The sequence below is a fragment of the Chionomys nivalis genome, chromosome 2 (assembly GCF_950005125.1).
Source record: "Chionomys nivalis chromosome 2, mChiNiv1.1, whole genome shotgun sequence".
Taxonomy (NCBI): Eukaryota; Metazoa; Chordata; class Mammalia; order Rodentia; family Cricetidae; genus Chionomys; species Chionomys nivalis.
This window is the reverse complement of record NC_080087.1, coordinates 55686482-55708833: the sequence shown is the minus strand read 5'-3', so window position 1 is coordinate 55708833 and position 22352 is coordinate 55686482. Positions and strand designations below refer to the sequence as shown.

General features: G+C 43.0%; 1 protein-coding gene across 4 annotated transcripts in view; it reads right to left on the bottom strand.

Annotated features, from left to right (window-relative positions):
- Positions 1–7871, bottom strand: part of Mettl24 (methyltransferase like 24) — a 130264-nt gene extending 122393 nt beyond the window's left edge. For 3 of the 4 annotated variants that reach the window (XM_057762312.1, XM_057762313.1, XM_057762314.1), the window contains exon 1: positions 7458–7871. In XM_057762312.1, coding sequence (XP_057618295.1) covers positions 7458–7763 — 306 coding nt within the window. In that variant the 5' untranslated portion in view covers positions 7764–7871. Of the gene's footprint in view, positions 1–3370; positions 3410–7457 lie in introns of those variants that run through there. The other variant, XM_057762315.1, reaches the window with a different exon arrangement.
- Positions 7872–22352: the final 14481 nt, after the last annotated feature.

The following is a 22352-nucleotide window of genomic DNA, read 5'->3' as shown; positions in this document are numbered from 1 at the left end:
CATCAACTTCTGGTCTCCACATAGGGACACATAACACATACACACCAAAGAATACCATTAAATATTTAAACAATGAAGATAGCTAGAGACATTCATAACTATATAAACTCTCAGGACATATATAGAGGACAATGTCTGGGTTCGGTAAAAACAAAATCCCTACAATCTCTTTCTAGGTCCCAGGTTCAAGATTTCCAAAATGGGTCAATTGGAATAATATAAAATATGAGAAACAAATAGCCGAAGGGAAAACTGAAAAAATGATACTGAGTCATTAGGGAGCAGCAAGGGCTCAGCTGTTCAGGGCAACTTACTCTAAGCATGGCTTGCAGGACAGGAGAGGACCTTGTGCTTAGAGCGAGTGCTCAGAACTAACTGATTCTAAGTGGACATCTGGGACTAGCCCCAGAGTGGAGCAAGGAGAGCCTTCTGGTGGGCCTTCAGAAAGACAGACAACGGGATCTGAAAACTGGGGTCTTCTGAACAGCCCCCTCCTCCAAAATGAAGTGATTGAACTCTTCCTCCAACCCAGTGAGAAATCTCCAGCGTCTCCCAACATACTTCCTTACTTCTTTTCTTTTGTTTCCCGTTCTGTTTTATTTTAAGTTAGGCCAAAAACAAAAACTGGAGGGTGGTGTTATAAAACCCAAACAGTGCTACACTGGTTAAATAAATTTTCATATATTGAACATTTCATATATATGAATACCCTCCCCAATATCCATTTCTGGCACTGGATGATTCAATGATTCCTCTATATCCATTCATTTTCTCAGTGTTAGGGCAAAATAACAACAGAGGCAAGTTAACACAAGAAGCATTCACTCTGGCTATGGTTTCAGAGAGTACCATCTGCCGTTGATACCATCTGTCATGGGTATCATCCATCACAGACACCATCCATCATCATAGGTACCACCCATCATGAGTACCATCATTCTTGGGTATCGTCCTTCGTGGGTACCACCCATTGTGATGAGGAAAGCACAGAGGGCGGGATGGAGTAGTTTATGGTGACAGGATCATGAATTTGGACTCCTCACATCTCTGAAGATCAGGAACAGGAAACAGAGAGGAAAGAATGCTAGCTCCCATGGTCTTGGACATTCAAACTCTTGGTCCCCAGTTGGTTGTGCTTTTTGGGGACATTTAGGAGACAAGGCCTGGCTAAAGGAACTTTATTTCTGGGGCAGGCTTTGAGTGTAAGAAGCCTCACTTCCCTGCACTTTGTTCTCCCTGCTCAGTGCTTACCATGATGGAGGTGGGCTCCCAGCATTTTACTCTGACCACCGTGTCTGCTGCGTCCTCCTCCCCTCTAAGATGGACTCGAACCCTCCAGGACCATAAGCTCAAATAAACTCTTTCTTCTGCAAGTTGTCTTGGCTGTGGTGTTTTAATCACAGCAACAGAAAGGTAACTAAGGTACTTGATTTGTCTGTCTTTCTCCGTTCCCAGCCCATGGAACAGTGCCCCCCCCACACATTCAGAGTGGGTCTTCCCACCTCAGAAAATCCTGTATCAATATGGGTCAGTATTACAGCTATGACCCCAGTGTGCCTCCTCCATTACTCGAAATCCAGTCTAGTTGGCTTTGAAGGTCAACCATCATCACATCATCTTTCTTAACAATGACAATGCAAAGGGACCTTTTCTTTTGTTGTAGATGGTATGGACATGCCATACTGTCACAGAACTAAGAAGTATTAACTTTTCTTGTCACTTTTAAGGAAAACCACCTGCTCATTTTGCAAACATTTGGCTCAAGGTTGTAACTTCAAATGCTTTCTGAGGCTATAAAGATAAAAAGAACAGAGAGGATGCTAAGTGGGCTCCCACAGGGTACCCCATCTAAAGAAGTTTACCTTAGGAGCCCCAAAGTGGGGCTCAGTGCTGGAGCCCACTGGATAACTCACCTAAAGCATTTACACGAGGGTAATAGGTGGGGCTCAGTAATAGAGCACTTGCCTATAATGTATGAGTTCTGAGTTCAGTTCCCAATACCAGAAAAAAAAAAAACTGTGATTCAAATTCATTGGCTAGATTTACCTCCTGAGTAACTAACAGCCTTGCTTGCTATTAGTTTAAATTACATATGCCCCTAAATTGCAAGGCTTCTAAAATTCAATTTTCCTTCAATCACTTGAGTAGGATAAAAATGCTTGTTGGAGAGCGAATTTCCCCATCCTCCTTTTCCAGAAACCTCCACAGGACACTGATGGGTCCACTGTGACATATCTAGAGGGCCCAGGTGCTGTTTGAAAAAGATGCTTATCACTGCTGGCGGATTGCTATGCTGAGACTTGTCTCGTGGTAAATGAAGCAGGCTCCTGTTACTTCCCCCGTATCGCAGAACCAAGAGCCCAACTTCTCAGAAACAGGCCTGCAAGGCTATCATTGCACAGATGGAAGAACTCAAGGGCCCTCCACCCTTGACAGTCTCCCGTTTAACTATGAGGCCCTGATTCCCTTCGCAGACTGAAAAAGGAAATCCAATTCTATTCGAGAAAACTGGCAGGTCATTTTTCTCCTTTGAGAAAATGGACCGTACAAATTATACCCAAAAACCTAACATCTCCACCACTGGCTGTTGAGAAACAATAGAGCCTCCATTAGCAGCCCTCAGCCCACAGAACACTCTCCGAGAAACAAACTGCAGGATTTGGGTAGAAGCAGAGCCCTGGTCCCCACTGAAGGCACATCAAAACTGTAATAAAACTCCGCTTTTTGAAATGAAACTAAGCAACTGCTATTTCACACCCACATTCTGCTGGAGCCCATTCAAATCCTCTCCGCCAACTTTGTTTCAAATGAAAATGTTCAGCTTCCTGGGTAGTGGGAGAGGGCTGATTCACGCTGCTCCCTATACGTCAGAAGTATGGGTACATATGCAAAACCGAAAGGGCTGGATATGACTGCTGAGTTCGAAGATTGTCACCATCAAAAGAGTTGGCGTTTACCCCCCATCTGTCATTCGTCCTCATCTCCCAGGGCTTGAGGATTGGAAGTCCTGATGCGCAAGAGGACGTCATATTTAGAGTTAGTTCTATACAGCATGGTAAAGGGAATAAAGGAAGAGGGAGCTATTACAGGAGAAATCTGCCTTCTCTTGGTGCCACAGGCAACTCAACCCACCCTTCAAGGAATCTGAGAACAATAAGGCTCTTAAGGCAATTGGGTAAACACACACACACACACACACACACACTTCCCCATCTTCTTGCTGACAGCTACAGAATTAGAAAACTAAGATGACAAGAAATAAGCCCACATTTGCCATATGGTTTTTCAGAAGAGGAAACAGTACCCCTCCCTACACACACACACACACACACACACGCGCACACAGTGCTCCAAAGGATCTGTAACTCACCAGCCAAGACAGCAGCACATTGCTGGGTTCTGTAGCCCAGTGACTCAGAAGTCACTTTGCTTGCCAGAATATTAAATGTCAAGTGACATCGCTCTGAAAAGACATTTCTCCTGGAAGCCTGGTCATGAGTGAAGTTCCCCTGAACAAGCAAGGCTTAGATGTTAAAAAGCTGCTTCCTTGTAGATGGGCTGCCAACCTATAAGGGGTTCCATATACACGCAAGAGTATATAAGAAGCCTACATCACAGAAACCACATATAATCCTCTGTAAATAAATACCCCCAAGAACTTCACCCACGGGAATCATAAGAAAGCAACAACAGAATCCAGAAACATGCAGGAAACAAAAAGCAGAGAAAGGGGTGTCAGAGATGTTTTGATGGAGCCGCACTGTGCAAAGTTGAGAGGTTGCAAGCACTGATGAGATGCTCGGAGTCTGTAACTCACAGAAATAGGCAGGTTCCAAGATTGCCACAATCAAAAGGGGCAGTGTTTACCCACCTTCGCATCCATCCCCACCTCCCAGTGCTCAAAGGCTAGAACTCCTGGTGTGCAAACGGACTTCTATATGGTTCTACAGCCTGGTAAAGGGGGATACAGGGAAAGGGAGCAAATTACAAGAAGACTATGCCATCTCTCTGTGTCTCTGTCTCTCTCGATTGTTTCCTTTAAAGGTAGCATAAGCTCTGATTAAGGTGGCAATTAATTGCTGAATTGTTTATACCTCTCAGTCCTGCAAAGAAAGCTTGGTGGCAAGAAACACTCTGCAACCCTGTGAGTATTCCATGTAGGCTCTCATCACCCAGAAAGCTGCCCACAGAACAGAATGTGCTCTCCTTTTACCAACATGGAAGTTGCCCAGAGACAAACTGTTAATCAGTATTCTCAAGCAATTAAATTAAAATAGTAAAATATAACATAAAATTTCAACAGGTAACTTCCAAACTCAACTTTAGTTTATCAATGGTGCATTCACCTTGAATTATACCATGTGTTGTAATGCTCAAAAGGAGCAAGGTTTATCCCCAAAGGGGTGTAAGATGGTGAACTCTGTTACCAGAAGTGATGTGGGACGCCCCTCTGTATGCTGTGAATATGTTTTATTATCATTGATTAATAAAGAAGCTCTTTTGGCTTATGGCAGGGCAGAATATAGCAAGGCTGGAAAGCCAAACTGAATACAAGAGAAAAGAACACAGAGTTTGAGAGATGCCAATAGCTGTCAGAGAATCAAGATGTGAAGTAACAAGCCATGAGCCTTGTGGTAAAATATAGAACAATAGAAATGGATCAATTTAAGTTGTAAGAGCTAGTTAACAATAAGCTTGAGCTAATAGACCAACAGTTTGTAATTAATATTAAGCCTCTGAGTGGTTATTCAGGAACTGGCAGGTGGGAGAGAAACCTCTAGTTACACAGAAGTCAGAAAACAAATAATTGGCCTTTCCAGTTTTGAGGACGATTTTAACTCAGCTGTAAAAGACTAGCGAAGTGAAATAAATCCAGAATCCTGCCTAGGAAGCAGGCTAAATGAGATATATATTCTTAAAATAAGTAAATGACCATGGAGAAGATAATCTAAGGACAATGATTCCATAGGAGGCTAAGAACTTAATATGTACAACAGTGATAAGTCTACTTCTTATATCATTTAACCAATGACATTTATTCAGAATCACCCTTGAGAAACAAGATATAATGGTATTCATTTTTCATATGTTAGTGTCTCTGGAGTTTCCCAGGGTCACTGTGGGTAATTAAATCCCTCCCAGTTGAGAACACTTCCACCTGAGATAGATTCTCAGGTCTTCACATGAACAAAGCAACTCAATCTCACAGAAGGCATTGCTGTTGTCACTGCAGACTACAGAGAGATCAGCATAGAAATAGGAGTAGATTCTAGATGAACCTTGACCTGAATGGTCATGGATAGAAATGACCCTTGACCTGAATGTTTGTAGTAGGAAAGAGCAGAAGATTGGCAAGATGGGCCACACAGAACAGGACTCCGGGTATGGCAAAGGAATGCAAACAAGCTATGATCATTCACAACTGAGAAACAGCTAAGGCTGAAGACTTGGGACAACCTAGAGAAAATAAACGCTGTTATATTGTGTTTATAACATGCTAGACACTATACCAACATTTTCTTTCTGATTTAGTTATAATGACTGAACACCGGCGCTCAGACTCCTGTCCCGTGAGCCACATTCATCCCCAGCTGATCTCACACAATCTTATAGCTGTAGTACCACTTGCATGCAATGATCCCAAATCACTAATTCAGCCTGGACACTGCCTCCAGTGTTTGACTATCTACTTGACATTTCCAACTGACTATCTAAAGGATATTTGAAGCTGTCTGGAGTCGGGACCTCCTTTCTGTAGTCCACCAAAGGCAAATGGAACCCACTTGCTTCTCCGTGTGCCTTCCAAACACAGCCAATGTCCTCCCCTTCTTGCCACCCCCATCTACTTCCTGCCTCCATTTCCAGAATGGGTCTCTGCTCCAGCCTCCTATAGGGCATAGAGGTGAACCCCACCACACACACACACATACATACACACATACATACATACACACACCCAGTGACCTGAGTCTACACATTCCAAACCTTGACGCTGTAAAACAGGCTCTAGTCACCAACAACTATGGAGACAAAACCTTGGGACTCCTTGTACAGCAGACGACCGGCAAGGAAAAAGGTTCCGAAAGGGAAAGGAGTACCAAAGACAGAGTGTTTGAGGACATCCGCAGAGGGACAAAGCACGCCAGGCTCTTCAAAAACATCGTCCCAGCTCCAAATGTCCCCTTTGTTCTTTTTCGGATCTTCCTTCACAGGTTCAAGGCCTGCATCACATAGAACTCCTTTGCTGGGCCCCCAACCACTTAGAATTCAGTTTGTGCTCACAGCATTTGACCTCACATCTAGTGGAAGCCCTTGACCAGAGTTGTGAATGATTAACGTGGCATCACGGGAACTGCACGGGCAGCGTGAGAAGGGAATGGATCTTTTAGAGTAAGCCTCGCTAAGTCTTTCTATAGGAGGCACATTTTAGAGACAGAAAACAGGTATGTGCTTCTCCCAGAAGATAACAGGGTAGCATATTGAGTAACTGCAGCCGTGTGGGAAGACGGAGGGCAAGGCACGTAGAGGAAGTGGGGGAAGGAAAGCCCTGGAAGAATGGGGGAGGGTATTAGAATCGGAGAGGGGGCAACAGAACCAAAGCTGGGGTAGCAGCAGATTGGCAGAAGTGGGGGCGGGACAGATGTCATCAAGAAAAAGAGACGACTCTAGCCAGTACATCCAGCCTTGCTTCAGAGGATGCGGCCTGAAGCAGGAGTGATGGGCGATGGGCGTAAGTGTCTGGCAAGTTCCAGCATTTAGTTCCCAGTCTTTCCACTCTTAAGTACCACGTAAATGATGAGCTCCCAAAAGAAGGTGGGAAGTCCAGGCTTCAACAACCAGAACTTAAAATTGACCTACTCAATGAAGCATGAGGCAGGAAGTTAAGGAGGCAAGGAAGCAAGAGCCTAGCCAGCGATGCAAGACAAACCTAGGTTTGACCGTGGAGGGTCTAAATATTTTCCCACTAAGCAGTGCTGGGGCCTTGTCTTCTCACCCTGTGCCAGTCCCAACCCCTGGGTAGGGACTGGTGGGAACTCAGCTGGAGGACAGCTCTTCACTATCACCTAGACCCGGTGAAAGAGTCATTCACAGAATCTACCCATCAAGCCTGGGTGGGAAAACACAAGGACATCCATGCTTCCTTTGCTTTCCCTTACTGCTACGCAGCGCCCCCTCCCTCACTGGGATGGGTATGGTTTCTGGGTGCTCTGTTCCTGGAAGGAGGCCTGCCAAACTGGGCGCTTAGCAGTGGTTGGGTGTGGATGGACTCTGCTCAATTCCACTTCAGTCAATGGGGCCATTGAACAGACTAAAGTTCCAGGGAGAGCAGTTAGAAGGAAGTGGAAGAGTCGCTAGGGCCCAGTGGGGAGGTCCACCGGCCTGGGCCAAAGGCTCCCCAGCGCTGTCTGGGTGCCTTCTCAATACCAAAGTACAGGTCTGCACCGTTTGCAACTGACCTTCCTGCGGGAAAGCCCGCGTGGGGCGCAACAGCTCGGCTCAGGCGTCGTGCTCCCGCCACTCCGGGGCAGTGCTCGGCGCCCGCTGCGCACGTAGGTCACCTGCCTCCTTCTGGAGCCACGCGGAGGGTCGGGTGCTGGCAGCAGGTGCGGCCGGGGCAGCTCCGGGGGAACGCGGAGACCCGGGAGTCCGGAACCCGCACGGTACAACTCCATGCAGAGCCGCAGGCCCAGCAGCAGGGCAGCACCGAGCAGCCACCGGGGCAGGACTCCGCAGCCGCGCCCGGGAGGCCTGGCTGTGGCCATCAGGGGGACCCCGGCCTCAGGCTGCACTCTAGGTCCCACCCTCAGCTCCGGGAAGCCAGCACAGAAGCGTCCCCAGTGGCTCCGGGCTGCCAACTGTGGCAACTCCCCAGCGGGCCGGGTGTCGGCCCGCCTTCCTCTCTGTCACAGAGGAGGCCCCGGTGTAACCTTATCCTGCCCAGCAGGAAGAGCGACGGGCGGTGGGCTAGGCGCGCACCCTGGGGACAGCCACAGAGAGACAGCAAGAACACGTTTCTGGGGTGCTAGGCTCTGGTTTCATTTGCTAGTGTTACTATTAGACACAGAGGAGGAGGAAAGGTAAGGTGCCAGGTTTTGCACCAAAGAAAAAGTTCTATCAAGCGGTGTTGTGCCATTAAGCTTGATATAAAAATAAAGCATACTTATGCTCGGGTCTACAACTTCTCTCCCTCAAAGAAGAAGGGAGAGAGAGAGAGAGAGAGAGAGAGAGAGAGAGAGAGAGAGAGAGAGAGAGAGAGAATAGCACTCCATGCAGAAGAATCAAATTAGAATTATTTCGTTTCTAAATTCTGCCCGAAGCCAATCCGTGCTTTCTCTGTGTGTTATGAAATGTGTGGGGGAGAAGGGAAGGGGAAAGCCAGCTAAGACATCTGACAGCCGGGGAAGAGGGAACAGAAGTTACCGTGGCATGATGGAAATCAAATTAATTTAGCTACACACACACACACACACACACACACACACCTCCCCGCTGCCTGGCAGAAAGGCAGAAGGACAAATTTGTCTCTGGGCAAAAATGCTCCCCAGCTGGTATTGCCATCATCACCTTGACCTCAATTAGTGAAACCTAAATGCTCTCAGAAGCCCGGGGTTGATGTTCCACTTTCAATTGTTAGGGTTTTTTCCCTCCACCTGTGTGGGGTGAGTTTGATTTCTAGACTTACATTTGGGTTCTTTTGGGTCCTTTGCTTTTTTAAACTATGGTCAGGTACACACATACACACACACACACACACACACACACATATATTTCCCATGTTGCTCTGCAGGCTGTCTCTGTTGTTCGTTCTCTCCCCCAGCCTGCAACATAGACAACAGAGACCTAGTATGAAGTCTGCTCCCACCCCTGCCCCATTTGAATTTGGAGATTTTTCCATAGGGCTCTCTGCTCTCCGAAATGCCCATCCGTTTTTAGCTGAAGACTTAATTTATTCTTTGTCACAGAGAACTTAACTTGTTTTCCTCCAGACACAGAACTTCACAACCCAATCTTGACCATTCCCTGGCCACTCCAGTTCTCAGGCTCCTGAAGGTTTCATTATGCTTGAAAACATACACACATGATTGGAAGATAGATTAGATAGATAGATAGATAGATAGATAGATAGATAGATAGATAGATAGATAGATAGATGGATAGATACATGGATGGATGGATAGATAGATAGATAGATAGATAGATAGATAGATAGATAGATAGATAGATAGATAGATAGATACACAGTTGGATGGATGGATGGATAGATAGATAGATAGATAGATAGATAGATAGATAGATAGATAGATAGATAGATAGACAGATACATGGATAGATGGATAGATAGATGATAGATGGATGGATGGATGGATGGATGGATGGATGGATGGATGGATAGATAGATACATGGATGGATGGATAGATAGATAGATACATGGATGGATAGATAGATAGATAGATAGATAGATAGATAGATAGATAGATAGATAGATAGATAGATAGATACACAAACAAACAGATATTCACTTGCTTACCTCCAGGGAACTTGCAGATAAAGTCTGTTTTAAAGAATATAAACAAATACCTTTTTATTCACACAAACTGTAAGAGACAGTCTCACATCCTGTGATTATTTACATGAACTGAGTTTGAATCAACCCTCTCATTGAGCGACAGGAGACATTAAACAAAGAATTTGGCTTGTCTGAGCTTCTGCTTCCTGTGGGGAGATAGACCTATATTGAAGGTTACGAACATCACATAACTATTATATATTCCGTGCCTGAGTAATACCTAGCCCTCGGGAGCTATTTTTTTTATCATTTACCAATAAAGAAAATTCTGGATATTGTTATAAAACAGTATGCATTTTTTTAAAAATGGAAAATACAAGAAAAGACAAGGTGATCTATAAACACCATTGACTTGAGGTTTATAAATATCTTCTCTTGACTTAGGAACTTCAAATTAATATGATAAAAATCCATTCTTTATATGTATGAAAACACCATCTGACACCCGTTGTTATGTATAACCAGCATATGCTAAGTATTATGGTTGGTTTTAATGTTGTCTTGCCACAGATTAGAATCACTTCGGCAGGGAGCCTCACCTGAAGAACTCTGATTGTCTCCATTGATGTGGAATGGCTCACCCAGACTGTGGGTGACACCTTTGGGTAGTGGCCCAGATTAAATGACAGTATTTCAGAATGCATGATTTCCCACCTTTTGCTTCCTTGACCTTCCTCTGAGTTGATCTACCCTGCTGTGCTCCCAGGGCAGAGGGGCTGATTTCTCCACCACAGCAGAACCAGCATTCCCAAGCTTTCATTGTGGAATAGGGACAGTGTAGAAGGAGCTGCGGTCGTTCCCCACCGCCCAGCTCCCGGCCACTGGCTAGCTTTACCCAAAATAATTACACGCAAACTGTATTCTTTTAAACACTGCTTGGCCCATTAGCTCTAACCTCTCACTGGCTAATTCTCACATCTTGATCAACCCATTTCTAATAATCTGTGTAGCACCACGAGATGGTGGCTTACCGGGAAGGACCTTAACCTGCATCCATTTTGGAGAGGAGAGCTATAGCGTCTGTGACTCACTTCCCTTCTTTCCAGCATTCTGTTCTATCTACTCCGCCTATCTAATTTTCTGTCCTATCAAAGGGCCCAGGCAGTTTCTTTACTAACCAATGAAAGTAACACATAGACAGATGACCCTCCTCCATCAGGACAGTGCTCTCCAGGAACTTTGCAAGCCTCTAACATCAGACTGGTACTACTGAGGTTCCTCCCCTGGGGACTGGGTAACTACACTGTCAGTCTGAGACTGCTATCTGAACTACTCCCACTGTTAAGGTACCCAGCCTCAAGAACCGAATACTGGGTTCTCAGAGTCTCAGATGTGACTTGACTACATTATTTTAAAGCTTGCTTGATAATGTATTTATATACTTGGTTCTGTTCCTGTAGAGAACCCGACTAAAACACCAGCAGTTTCAAGAACATGTAAAACTCATGATCTTGAGGCTGGGGCTGTAACTCAATGGAAGAGCATTTGCCTAGAACATGCAAGCCCTGTGCTCCATCCCCAGACTCAAGATTCTACAAACGCTCTTTAACGAATTATATACTTACACAGCATTATTTAAAACAACGTGTATAGGGTTTGCTAAATCTGGTTCAGCAATGTCTGCTGTGGATTTCACTAGAAGTAGTTTAGTTTAGTTTAGTTTATAGTTTAGTGTTTTTTTTTTCTGAGCAGTTAACACAATGTTTGCATATTGTGTAAAGTAAAGAAGCAATCTTTTCAAGATTGCAGTGCCACTAACACATGCCCTCTGCAAGTTTCTCTACAGAGAGGACTCAGGAAGATGCCCCTCTATTACTAGAATGGGGTATTTAATAAGTTGGGAGGAGTACACAGCACAGGCATGGATACACGCAGAACAGTGTAGCCTTTGAAGAGAATGGGCAAGATGATTTCATATTTTCCCTTCTCTCATTTTATGCTTTGTTAGGGGAAGCTGTTAGTTCATTCCCGGCTGCTCAGACCCCTAAAATAATCACACAGAAATCTATATTAATTACAATACTGTTTGGCCAGTAGCTTAAGAGTATTGCTAGGTAGCTCTTATATCTTAAATTAACTCATTTCTATTATTTTATATTGTACCACAAGGCTCATGGCCTACCAACAAGGTTCCAGCTGGCAGCTTGCATCTTTTTTTCTCTGGCAGCTCCGTGGCTTCTCCCTGACTCCACCTACTCTCTCCCTATATATCTCTTCCAGCCTGGCTAAATTCTGTTAAGGCATTGACCAAAAGCAGCTTCTTTATTAACCAATAAAAGCAACACATATACAGAAAGATTTCCCACATTGTTTTCCCCTTTCTGTTAAAATAAAAAGGAGGGTTTTAACTTTAAAATAGTAAAATTACATATAACAAAACAGGTATCAAGCAAAAATTACAGTTACAATATTTATATATACTTTATCTTTTATCATAACTAAGGAAAACTATAACTGTAACTATTCTTCAACTCCATCAAAGACTCCAGAAGGATATAATATTATCTAATTAAACAGAAAGTACATTGTAAGCAACTTCCAAAATTCTAGAATTGATAGAGACATCTTGCTGCATGGACAGTCACCCAAAGTTGTTTTGTAACATTGGAGCATCCATCTTCAGCCTACAGTCACTTTCTTCTGTGTCCTGCAGAATGTCTGGCAGACTTTTTCATGAAACAGGAATCCCAAAGGACCATCTCACCTTTAGACAAGTTCAGCAGTCAATTCTTTGTGGGTCCTACATGTCCAGTTCATTCAGCATAACAACAAGCAGTCCAGACAAGAACAGTTTTTTCCCAAATGGCTAACAAACTCCATAAGGAGCCTCTTCAGTGCCCATCATCCTACTGAAGTAGATTGGTGCTGCCAGAAGCAGATGAGTCTCATTGTCATGGAAAGACTTAAGTTATTAAAACATTTTAAATGGCATTTCTGAAGGTTTCTGAAAGAATTGAAGAATACCTATCTAACTGAACTGTATCTCTATATATCTAAAAAAACTAACATGACTAGAAGCTTGGCTATTATAATGACTATCTATTAACCTCTATTTCTTAATTATACATTACATTGTTAAATGAGCTGCACAAACACAATACCTTAATCAAGATCAGAAATATTCATATAACAAAACTGACCTAAAATTTACATCAATAAACCAAGATCTAGACCAGTGTAACATATCCGTCTCTATATCATATCCCCCTTTAAACATAAACATTTATAAACAATCATGTATGGAAATTTGGTGTCGTTCTCTCCAAACTGCTTCTTGCTTTTCGTTGGGCAAATTATTTTCTTATGTGGGATTTTCACAGAGGCCTTTCAGATGGTCTTGGTCCATCAAATTATATTAGTCTGGAAGGAATCCACAGGTTCTCTTCTTCTGTGAAAATAAAAGCAGAACCTGTTTTCCAAAGCAACTTATTCTTAGACCCAAATTTTGAAGTCAAGATATCTTTAAAGTATGTACATTGGTTTAGCTTAGCAGCCCATACAATGAAATGTCTCTCTGTACTTAGCTCATTTAGTCCAAAAATGCAAAGAAAACACAATAAACATAATCCAGAATCTCTGTATATTTTCCATCTTTATGTGACTTGTTTTTCTTTATTCCTTTAATCTATGACTATCTGTACTCTGTCTCTTTGAAGACTTTATTTTTTAAAACCATTTACTTCTTTTTTTATAACTATCTATATTCTTTTTCTTCTCTATCCCTAGCCTACATACATTTATCCAACACCCTGACACATTTAGAGATTTTTTTTCATCTGAATTTGTCTTTATTGTGTAATTGTAATTCTTTTCTGATCAGGACCACTTTTTTTTGTTAAATGCTAAGTGGGCCTGATGAGGACCAACTCCCCCATCCTGCTTGCTTGGCCTAGTCTAACATGGTGGAGGCATGTTCGCTGTCTCTGAGAGCCATGCACATTGCCCCATTTTAGGCAAAAAGTGGGTCTATATTGCCAGTAAGCAAGTTGTAGCACTCTGCTCACAAATCCCATTCAAGTGCTCAGCCTCCTGAAAGAGCCAGAGTTCATCTGGCAGCAGGGACCAGGAATCTGCCTTTTTGAGACCCTGCCTTTTTTTCCCTGCTACCACTAAATCAGGAACACCTCTCTTAAAGGAGCTATGGCACACTGCAAGCAAACAGAGCCCATCTGAAAAAAAAAAAAAACGCAGCTAAAATTTGTTTTTTTGTGTGTGTGTCTAGAATTTCTTTCCAAGCCTTCTCAGGTTTTATGTGGATTTAGTTAGCATACGTTGGTGTGCTAATCTGTAGTAGGAGGCCTCTTCTTCATTCCCAGCTGCCAAGACCATGAAATAATCACTCAGAAACTATATTATTTGCGATAGTGTTTGGCCAATAGCTTAAGCGTACTTCTAGCTAGCACTTATATCTTAAACTAACCCATTTCCATTATTTTATATTTTACCATGAGGCTCATGGCCTACCAGCAAGGTTCTAGTATATCTGTCTCTATCAGTGGTTATATGGCTTCTCTTAGACTCTGCCTTCTTTCTCCCAGCATTCAGTTTAGTTTTCCCACCTAGCTCTATTCTGCTAGGCCACTGGCTGAAACAGCTTAATTCATTAACCAATAAAAGCAACACATATAGAGAAGGACTTTTCAGATCAATTCTTCTCTAATTAAATGTTTCCATTATGGGGGGAACCCTCCAAATTATGTGCAATGTGTAAACACCCTTTTTCTTTATATTTGGCAACCATGTTTATGTGTTAATTACTAACCAAAAGACCTATGGTATGTATGTAACATCATTAATTTTCTAGGCAGAAATCTCCCACTTTTAACTTCCACACAATATTTCCCTGCGTTGTGAATGATAATGAAACAGTTCATTGGTAAGCTGGAGACACCACTGTCATAGCTGACAAGAGATCTGTCATTCATGACCTTTGCTTATCTCAAAGTTGACCTGGTCAAGGTTGTTCCTGGATATCTCAAATATGCAGATGACTGTTAGCCATTGTGTCCTAGGTTTGTTACTTAGATGTGGGTATCAGCAAAACACAACAGCAACATTTTTCAGGTCATAAACTATATTCTCAATGGGGTTTTAGCCAATAAAATGAATGAAAAAGTTTTTATTGCTGATCTCCAACACTATGTATTTTAATTCATATATACATTGCACACATACACACACATGCATGCACACACACACAGGAGTGCAGTGATTTCCAGCCAGGGGTAACTTTATTTTACAAAGACACACTTGTCAATGTCTAAAACACTTTTGACTATTGCAGCTGGTATGGGAAGATAATGCTAGCACCTAATAAGGTAAAAAGCCGGATGCTACTAATCATTCTCTACTGGAAAAGACAACCTTCCACAGAAAAGAATGTTCCAGCACAAGATGTCAGGAGAGCTGACTATGAAAAACCACACTGTCATAATAGATGTTGATATCAAAATTTTAAATTACTGACATGCCAAGGAGAAAAGAGAGACCAACAGAAACGATCCTCGCCTTTGTAGAGGGGTTATGCCTGCTCTGCCGCAAAAAGCACCCACACTGAACCACAGAAATTAGATTTTCAAGAAGAATATAGCTGAAGTGTTGGCATCAACATCTTCCTCCAACCGCTGTCATCTTTTCTCCACATGTACACTGTGAGAAATATATACAAGCCAAAGAAGGTGCAAACTGTCGTTTCCTATTCAGAGGTGCGTATCCTGACAGACTTCCCTGTTTACCAAAGGGAAGCCATGTACTTCCTACTGTGATCTTCTTTTGTAACATAGTATTTATATTATTACATACCCAAATTATTATATATATCCAAAGAAGACAAAACCACCACCTTGTAAATAATGCATATGAGATTTGCTTTAAAAATAATCCTGTGGGGAGAGGAAGGGGATGAATTGGGGTATAAAACTGTAAGTTGATCATTGTTAAAGCTGGGTAATGAACTTCCAGTTCTTTATCACTGAGCATGTTTAAAGTTATGTGCAACACATGTTTTAAATTGTGAGATATTAGCTACATCTCTCAAAAACAAAATTGACCGTTCATATTTATAACACATTAGAGAATTTGGGTGGCTCTATTGTCACTATAGTAAAGAAGATTGAGACATCTGTACTCTCTCATAGTTCCTATATGGGGAGACCAAGAGTGTCTAAAATTTATAGTATAGTCCAGATGCCCTTCACCCACAGATGACCTGCTCCAAAGACCTGCAATGGGTACTCAAACTGGATAGACCCAAGCTCTATACAAACACTGCTGACGCACAACAGTCAGTCTGATTACTGAGACATCACTATGACTGGTGAGAGAGTATTCAGGAAAACGATGCCCAGTTTATTATGTTCCCAAAACAGCATGTAATTGACAACTTATGAAGTGGTTACTTCTGGAATTTTCCACTAAATATTTTCCCACCTACACTGTCTTCAGGAAACTGAAACTATATAATCAAAAGTCAGGTAAGGGATGGATAGTATGTTATTCTAGCAAGAATACCTAACATGATGCAGTCAGTGCAAGTCCATTCATCGGTTTTCACACTGGACATTAGGTCTCTAAAGCTGGTCACCACACATCTCTGTATTTTGAGTCTTTTAACCTGCTTCTCCCCACTTTCTTTCCTCTCTTTTTCCACTAATAGTAACCACTATCTGTGTACTTGAACTCTGCTGTAGTAAAAATCATGTAACATTTTTATGGCTGCCTGTGGCTTTTTTCACTTAGCATAATGTCTTCTGGACCACCCATGCTGTGGAAAACTAACAGAAACTCATCCTTTATTAAGGGCAATATCATCCCATCTGATCAATACATTACATTTTCTTTATACATGTTTGTTGGTGGGCATTTATGTTCCTTGGCTATTGTGAACAATACAGCAGAAAACATGGGGATAAAGTATCTTTTCAAGGTGGTGGTTTTGTCTTCTTCAGGTATATACCCAGAAGAGGGGTTGAGGTTAGTAAATCCCTGCTTTTAATTTCTGCAAAAGTTTTTGCCATAGTTTTCTGGTGTGGGAAGTCTTTCTATATATGTATTGCTTTTATTGGTTAATGAATAAAGCTGCATTGGCCTACAAAAGGGCAGAATAGAGTAAGGCAAGAATTCCAAGCAGATAGAGGAGGAAAAAAAAAGCAGAATCAGAGAGATGCTATGTAGCCACCGAAGGAGACAGACACCCCAGGAACCTTACCAGTAAACTACGAGCCTTGTGGTAAAATACAAAAATAATAGAAATGGGTCAATTCAATATGTAATAGCTAGTTAATAAGAAGCCTGAGCTAATAGGCCAAGCAATGTTGTTATTAATATAGTTTCTCTATAATTATTTCCGGTCTGGGCTGCCGGGAAGTGAACAAGCAGTCTCCACCTACAGTTTCCATTGTCAGTGTACCAGTCTATAATCTCACCAGCAGTAGCTTGAGATTCCCACATCATCGCCTACAGTTGTTATCAACAGACTTTATCTCTTTTCATTTTTTAACAGCATCTTTGTGGATCGCATAGCAGTTTTTAATGCACCTTCTTGGCTTAGTTATTGCAATATCATTTTAATGGCTAGAAGTACCATGATTTAACCATTCTTCTATTGTTGTGGAAGTTTCATTATTTTCAAGTTTCTACATTTTAAGACAACACAATGGTGAATACTTTTGCAGCTAAATCTGAAGAATTGGATAAAGAGTATGAGAAAAAGAAGTCAAGAATGATTCCAAGATTTTTCTTGAGTAACTATAAGAATGAAGTTGCCGTTGACTGAAAAGGGAAAGACTCTTGAGGAAGAAAACCAAGAGGTTGATTATACAGTTTGGAAAGCCTATCTATACATTAAGGTGCAGAAGCAGAGTAAAAAGCAGTTGGACTTGAAATTAAAATTCCTAGAAGCAGTAACATGACTTTACACCATCAGCATAGAGCAGAAAGAAGGTAAGATGTTTTTGAGAATTTAGCTCTGATATTCACAAATTTAAAGGCATAAACATAAGGAGAGTTCAATCTAGACCCTGAGATAGATAAGCAATATGATAAGAAAATATGGGTCCCCGAAGCCATTGTCTTAGCTACTTTTCTATTGCTGTCATAAGACACCATGACCAAGGCAACTTATAGACACAAGAGTCCATTGAGGGCTTACAGTTTCAGAGGGTTAAAGTCTATGACCGTGGTGGTGGGGAGCATGACACTGGGCAGTAGCTGAGCACTTACATCTTGATACACAAGCACAAGGCAGAGATAACTGGGGTTGACATGGACTTTTGAAACCTCAAAGCCTGCCCGCAGTGACACAAAGCGGAAAACGTACTTGTAGAGTGAAGAAGCTGAGGAGTCTATTAGGAGACAGACAGGAAAACTCCCCACGAGAACTGACAGTGTGATGTCTTTTACTGTGTCTTCCCAAGCCAGAGTAGAAGCTCCATGAACTCAAGAACTTTATTTATTTTAGTTATTTCTATAACCCCAATAGTTAGAATAACTGCTTAGTAGCTTGAGAAATAAGTGTTGAAATAAAAATCAAATAGAGCATCAAGTCTTTGGGCATTTATAATTATTTTGTCATACTTAAATCCTAAGAGTAGAGTGCTAATTTAGGGAAATTTGTCTTTTGATGAAATATGTTTTATTAATTTTAAGCATACCACAAAAGGCTGTACTAATCCTACTTAAATACCATAAACTATTTCTCTGTTATGATTTAGAAACATCAAGGAGTAGCCTTGAGCCATCCCCCAACAGAAGAATGACCTCAGCAGTGTTGACAGCTGGTTTCCTACTTCCTCCAATTCTTCACTTAAACTCCCTTCAAATGCCTCCTCAAGGCTACATTTCAGACGGGATTTGTGTTCACTGCTCATCAATTAGCTCCCTCATCACAACATCTTCCGGAGTCATAGCATAACACGACTCACACACGCATCGGAAGCTTCCATGTTCAAGGTCAAACCCACCAAGTTGAAAGTTCTCAAGACAAAAACTAAAGTTGTAACAGATTGACTGTCTCTGGACCTATTTGAGACCCAGAGCCTTGCCGAATATCATACTACAGCCTAGACTTCAACCTAAGGAAGCTGGTTATGAGCTGGCCTTAGGAAACACCTGGGTAGTGTGTCTGGGTACCCCGGTCTGCTTGACAAGAACCTGCTTGTCTCTTTTGAAACCTCCGACATTGTGTTCTCACATTGTTGGTGTCAGTCTAACACCTGGAGACTTGCTGTAGCCTTTGATGTTTCTCAAACTTAGGGGTAAAGATTTTATCTCCAGTGCATCTTCCCACAACCACCCTGTGGAGGGATTGAATGCAACACACCACATCTCTTCTATCATGTAGATCATATCCATCTCAATCAAATAAGAATCCCAGCCAAACCTAGCCTGCCTACTCACAGACTACACTTCTAGACCCTACCTCTTGCACTGCAGAACCTGGGGAAGAATCGAAAATGTCCTCATGGAAGTCACTAGGAGGAAAACAGGCAAAGATCAAAGAAACTGTGGCAATACAGAGCTCTGGAAGGGTGGAAGCCACAGTGGCCAGTGGCTGCTAAGTCAGTCCTAGCTCCTGAGTTTCTGACAGGAAGTTTTACTGACAAAGCTAGATATGGGATTCCCCTCTGTATGCTGTGAATATGTTTTATTACCACTGGTTAATAAAGAAACTGCTTTGGGCCTATTGCAGCACAGAATAAGGCGAGAATTCCAAGCAGATAGAGGAGGAAAGAAGGCAGAATCAACTAGATGCCATATAGCCACCGCAGGAGACAAGCACTGAATGGAACCTTGCCAATAGGCCACAACCACGTGGCGATACACAGATTAATAGAAATGGGTTAATTTAAAATATGAACCAGGAATATGTCTCAGCTACTGACAGAGCAGTGTTGTGATTGATATAGTTTCTGTGTGCTTATTTCAGGTCTGGGCAGCCAGGAACAAACAAGCAGTCTCTGCCTACAAAAGAGGCCAACATATATACATACATGCATATATACATACACACACACTTTCTAGACACATTCTAGAAAAAAGCATTCTTAGAAAAATTGATTTCTATAAATTAGCTTCCACAATGAGACACTCCTAGATTTCAATAAAGGAACTTGGGTTAAGAATGAACAAAATGCATCCTTTTCTGTAGGGCCACCTAGGGAGCGCTTCCCTCCCACACCCTCCACAAATCTTATCATTATGACACACACCAAAGATAATCTCCCAGCTATAGATCACTCTGAAGTAAAAAATAGTCCTGATTTAAACTTTCCCAAACCGAAGGGCTCACCAAACCTTTCAAGGTCAGAAAAGATCACCAGGAAACCGACAGGATAAAGAGAGGCACAGCCTGCTCAAAAGCAAAAGTCTAGGGCTTCTGTCATTTCAGCTCGGCTTGTGAATATATTAAAAATTTTGAGGTCAAAGGCCATTTCATTTTCTCCCCACATTAAGGCAAAAATAGCCCTAGGGAAAACATAAGAACTGTATTATTTTCAGAACAGAATGCACAGGCTCTCAAACCCAGGAATGATTCAGAATCACACTGGGGCATTGCTCAATTGCAGCTTCAAAAGTCCCACCTCAGGGAGTTCCAGTCAGAGGCAAACCCCGGGGGACGCCTTTTTAAACAAGCGGCACATGGCCCAGGGTCAAATCTATAGCTGCCTTGGCACTCTGTTCCTCACTGTGGTGGCAGAACGTGTAGGAGAAGTGGTTTTCACAAGGTTCCTTTGTATCCGTGGGTACAAATGTCCTCCATCGAGTCCCCTAAGTACAAACACTAACCAAGTTCCCAGCATTGACAAGGCGTCCTCATGTCTGAAAGTTCTGGAGGTTGCTGGGCAGCTTTCCCTTCTCCATCTCTTCTCACGGGGAGGTGAAGAGATTGCCAAAAAGAGAACCCCCTCACTCCCTTCTTGTCTCCCTTCCCTGCCTCCATCCCCCCATTTTTCCTTTCCCAATTTGCCCTCAGATTTCCCCAGAGGTGGAGTAGGCATTTCTGTATCAGTCTGCCCAACCTGCTTCCTCCTCGCTCCTCTCTCCCTCACCCTCTCCCTCTCTCCCTCCCTCTCTCTCCCTCCCCCTCCCTTCCTCCCTCTCTCTTTCTCCCAGATTCCTCCTCCTACTTCCTCTCTCTGCCAGAAGTCCCACCTAAAACCTCCTGACTAGCTATTGGCCATTCAGTTTTGATTACACCAATCACAGCAACACACCTTCCCACAGTGTGCAAATATCCCCCAGCACTTGCACAGGACATCAGCCCACCCCGGCTGAGTGAGATGGAATACCCCCACTACCCCGCAGCTCAGAAGTTTGCCTTCCTCTAGCCCCTCAGCACCCCCGTCTAGAAAAGAGAATAACAAAAATGACTTCACGGGGTCGTTGTGATGATTAAATGAGCTCATCTATTGACCAGACAACTGCTTAGTGCTTCTGAGCCCGCGTGTGTTTGTATATTTATAGAGATTTGAGGACTGTGCCTGGCCACAGTGCTAATGTTGTATAATTTGTTACTGACATTGTTTTCTGTGGATCAGAAAGGATATTTGCTTCCATTTTGTGTTTTGCAGCAATTTATGTTTTCCTTCCCTTGCCTTCAGTTGAATTATTGGGGCTTGGACTCCCAGGGTCTCAGCTGGCCTGAAGTAATAAGAGGGTATTGCCCCCCCCACCTTGAGCCTGTGGTCTTTCTCCTTGGGGGGCCTTGCCCTCTGCCAGGGGTTGGCTCTCCAAAGTTCCCCACATTTCTGAGAAAGCATATCGATCCAGACTTAACTCAGATCCTCCCTTCCCCTTTGATCTGAACTGTGGCTGTAGAGGTCTCATTCATTTCCATCCCTGGGGCTGTTGTGTGCCCTGCAGCCACAAAGCCTCACCTCTCTCCTTCCTTTTCCCCTCCTGCTCCTGGGCTCACAGCACACTTCCTCCCTCTTTGAGGCTCACTCCCCAGACACTTCGCACTTCCAGCCTCATCACCTCTGTGTGCCTTCCGCCTGCCTCCCAGAGCCGCCTTGGCAAAGATCACTTGCAGAGCACACATCCTCCAATGCCTCCCTCTGGAATTTCCCAAACCTTAAGACTGCTGAGAGCAGCTTCCGCCAAGAGGGAGCAGGAGCTTCCCATTCCTCATGGCCTGCTCCTCCACCTTCCCCAACTACTGAGCCAGTCCCTCAGAAGAGGAGACAGAAGCCTTCTGAAGGAGCGCTGCTGTTGCTAGGAGAGAGGAGAAATCACTCCTGTCACAATGATAGCCAGGAGAGAGGCTAGCTATCTAGGCTGGATGGCAAAGAGAGCAGAGGTGGGTGTGTGTATCTGTGTGTGTGTGTCCCCATGTGTGTCCCCATGAGTGTGTGCTGCTTCAGCCACTAAAGTGTAGGTCACTGCTAAGTTTCTAATGGCCAAGTATCTTATTTAAGGTCTTTGTGGTTTTTAAATCCTGCCATAATATGGGAAAATTATATATAGTATATATTTATTTAATCAAGGAAACAATGCTTATCATTGCTAAGACCATGACCCGACACCTCTCAAAGCCGTAACTGCATCTATGCTGACTGTTCACCAGCCCTAAACCCACAGCATATAAAGGGTCTGGCCTAGGCATGGTGGAATCATCGTTTTTGCCTCCCTGTCCCTGGCAGTAACTCGGTACAATACATGCAACAGAGAATTTCGGGGGCTTTTCAATGCCACATGTGACACCAGGACCAATCTTCAGGCCTCTTCATTCATTCTATCCCAAGACTCACTGTGATTTCCTGCCTCTAAGCCTTTACTCTGGTC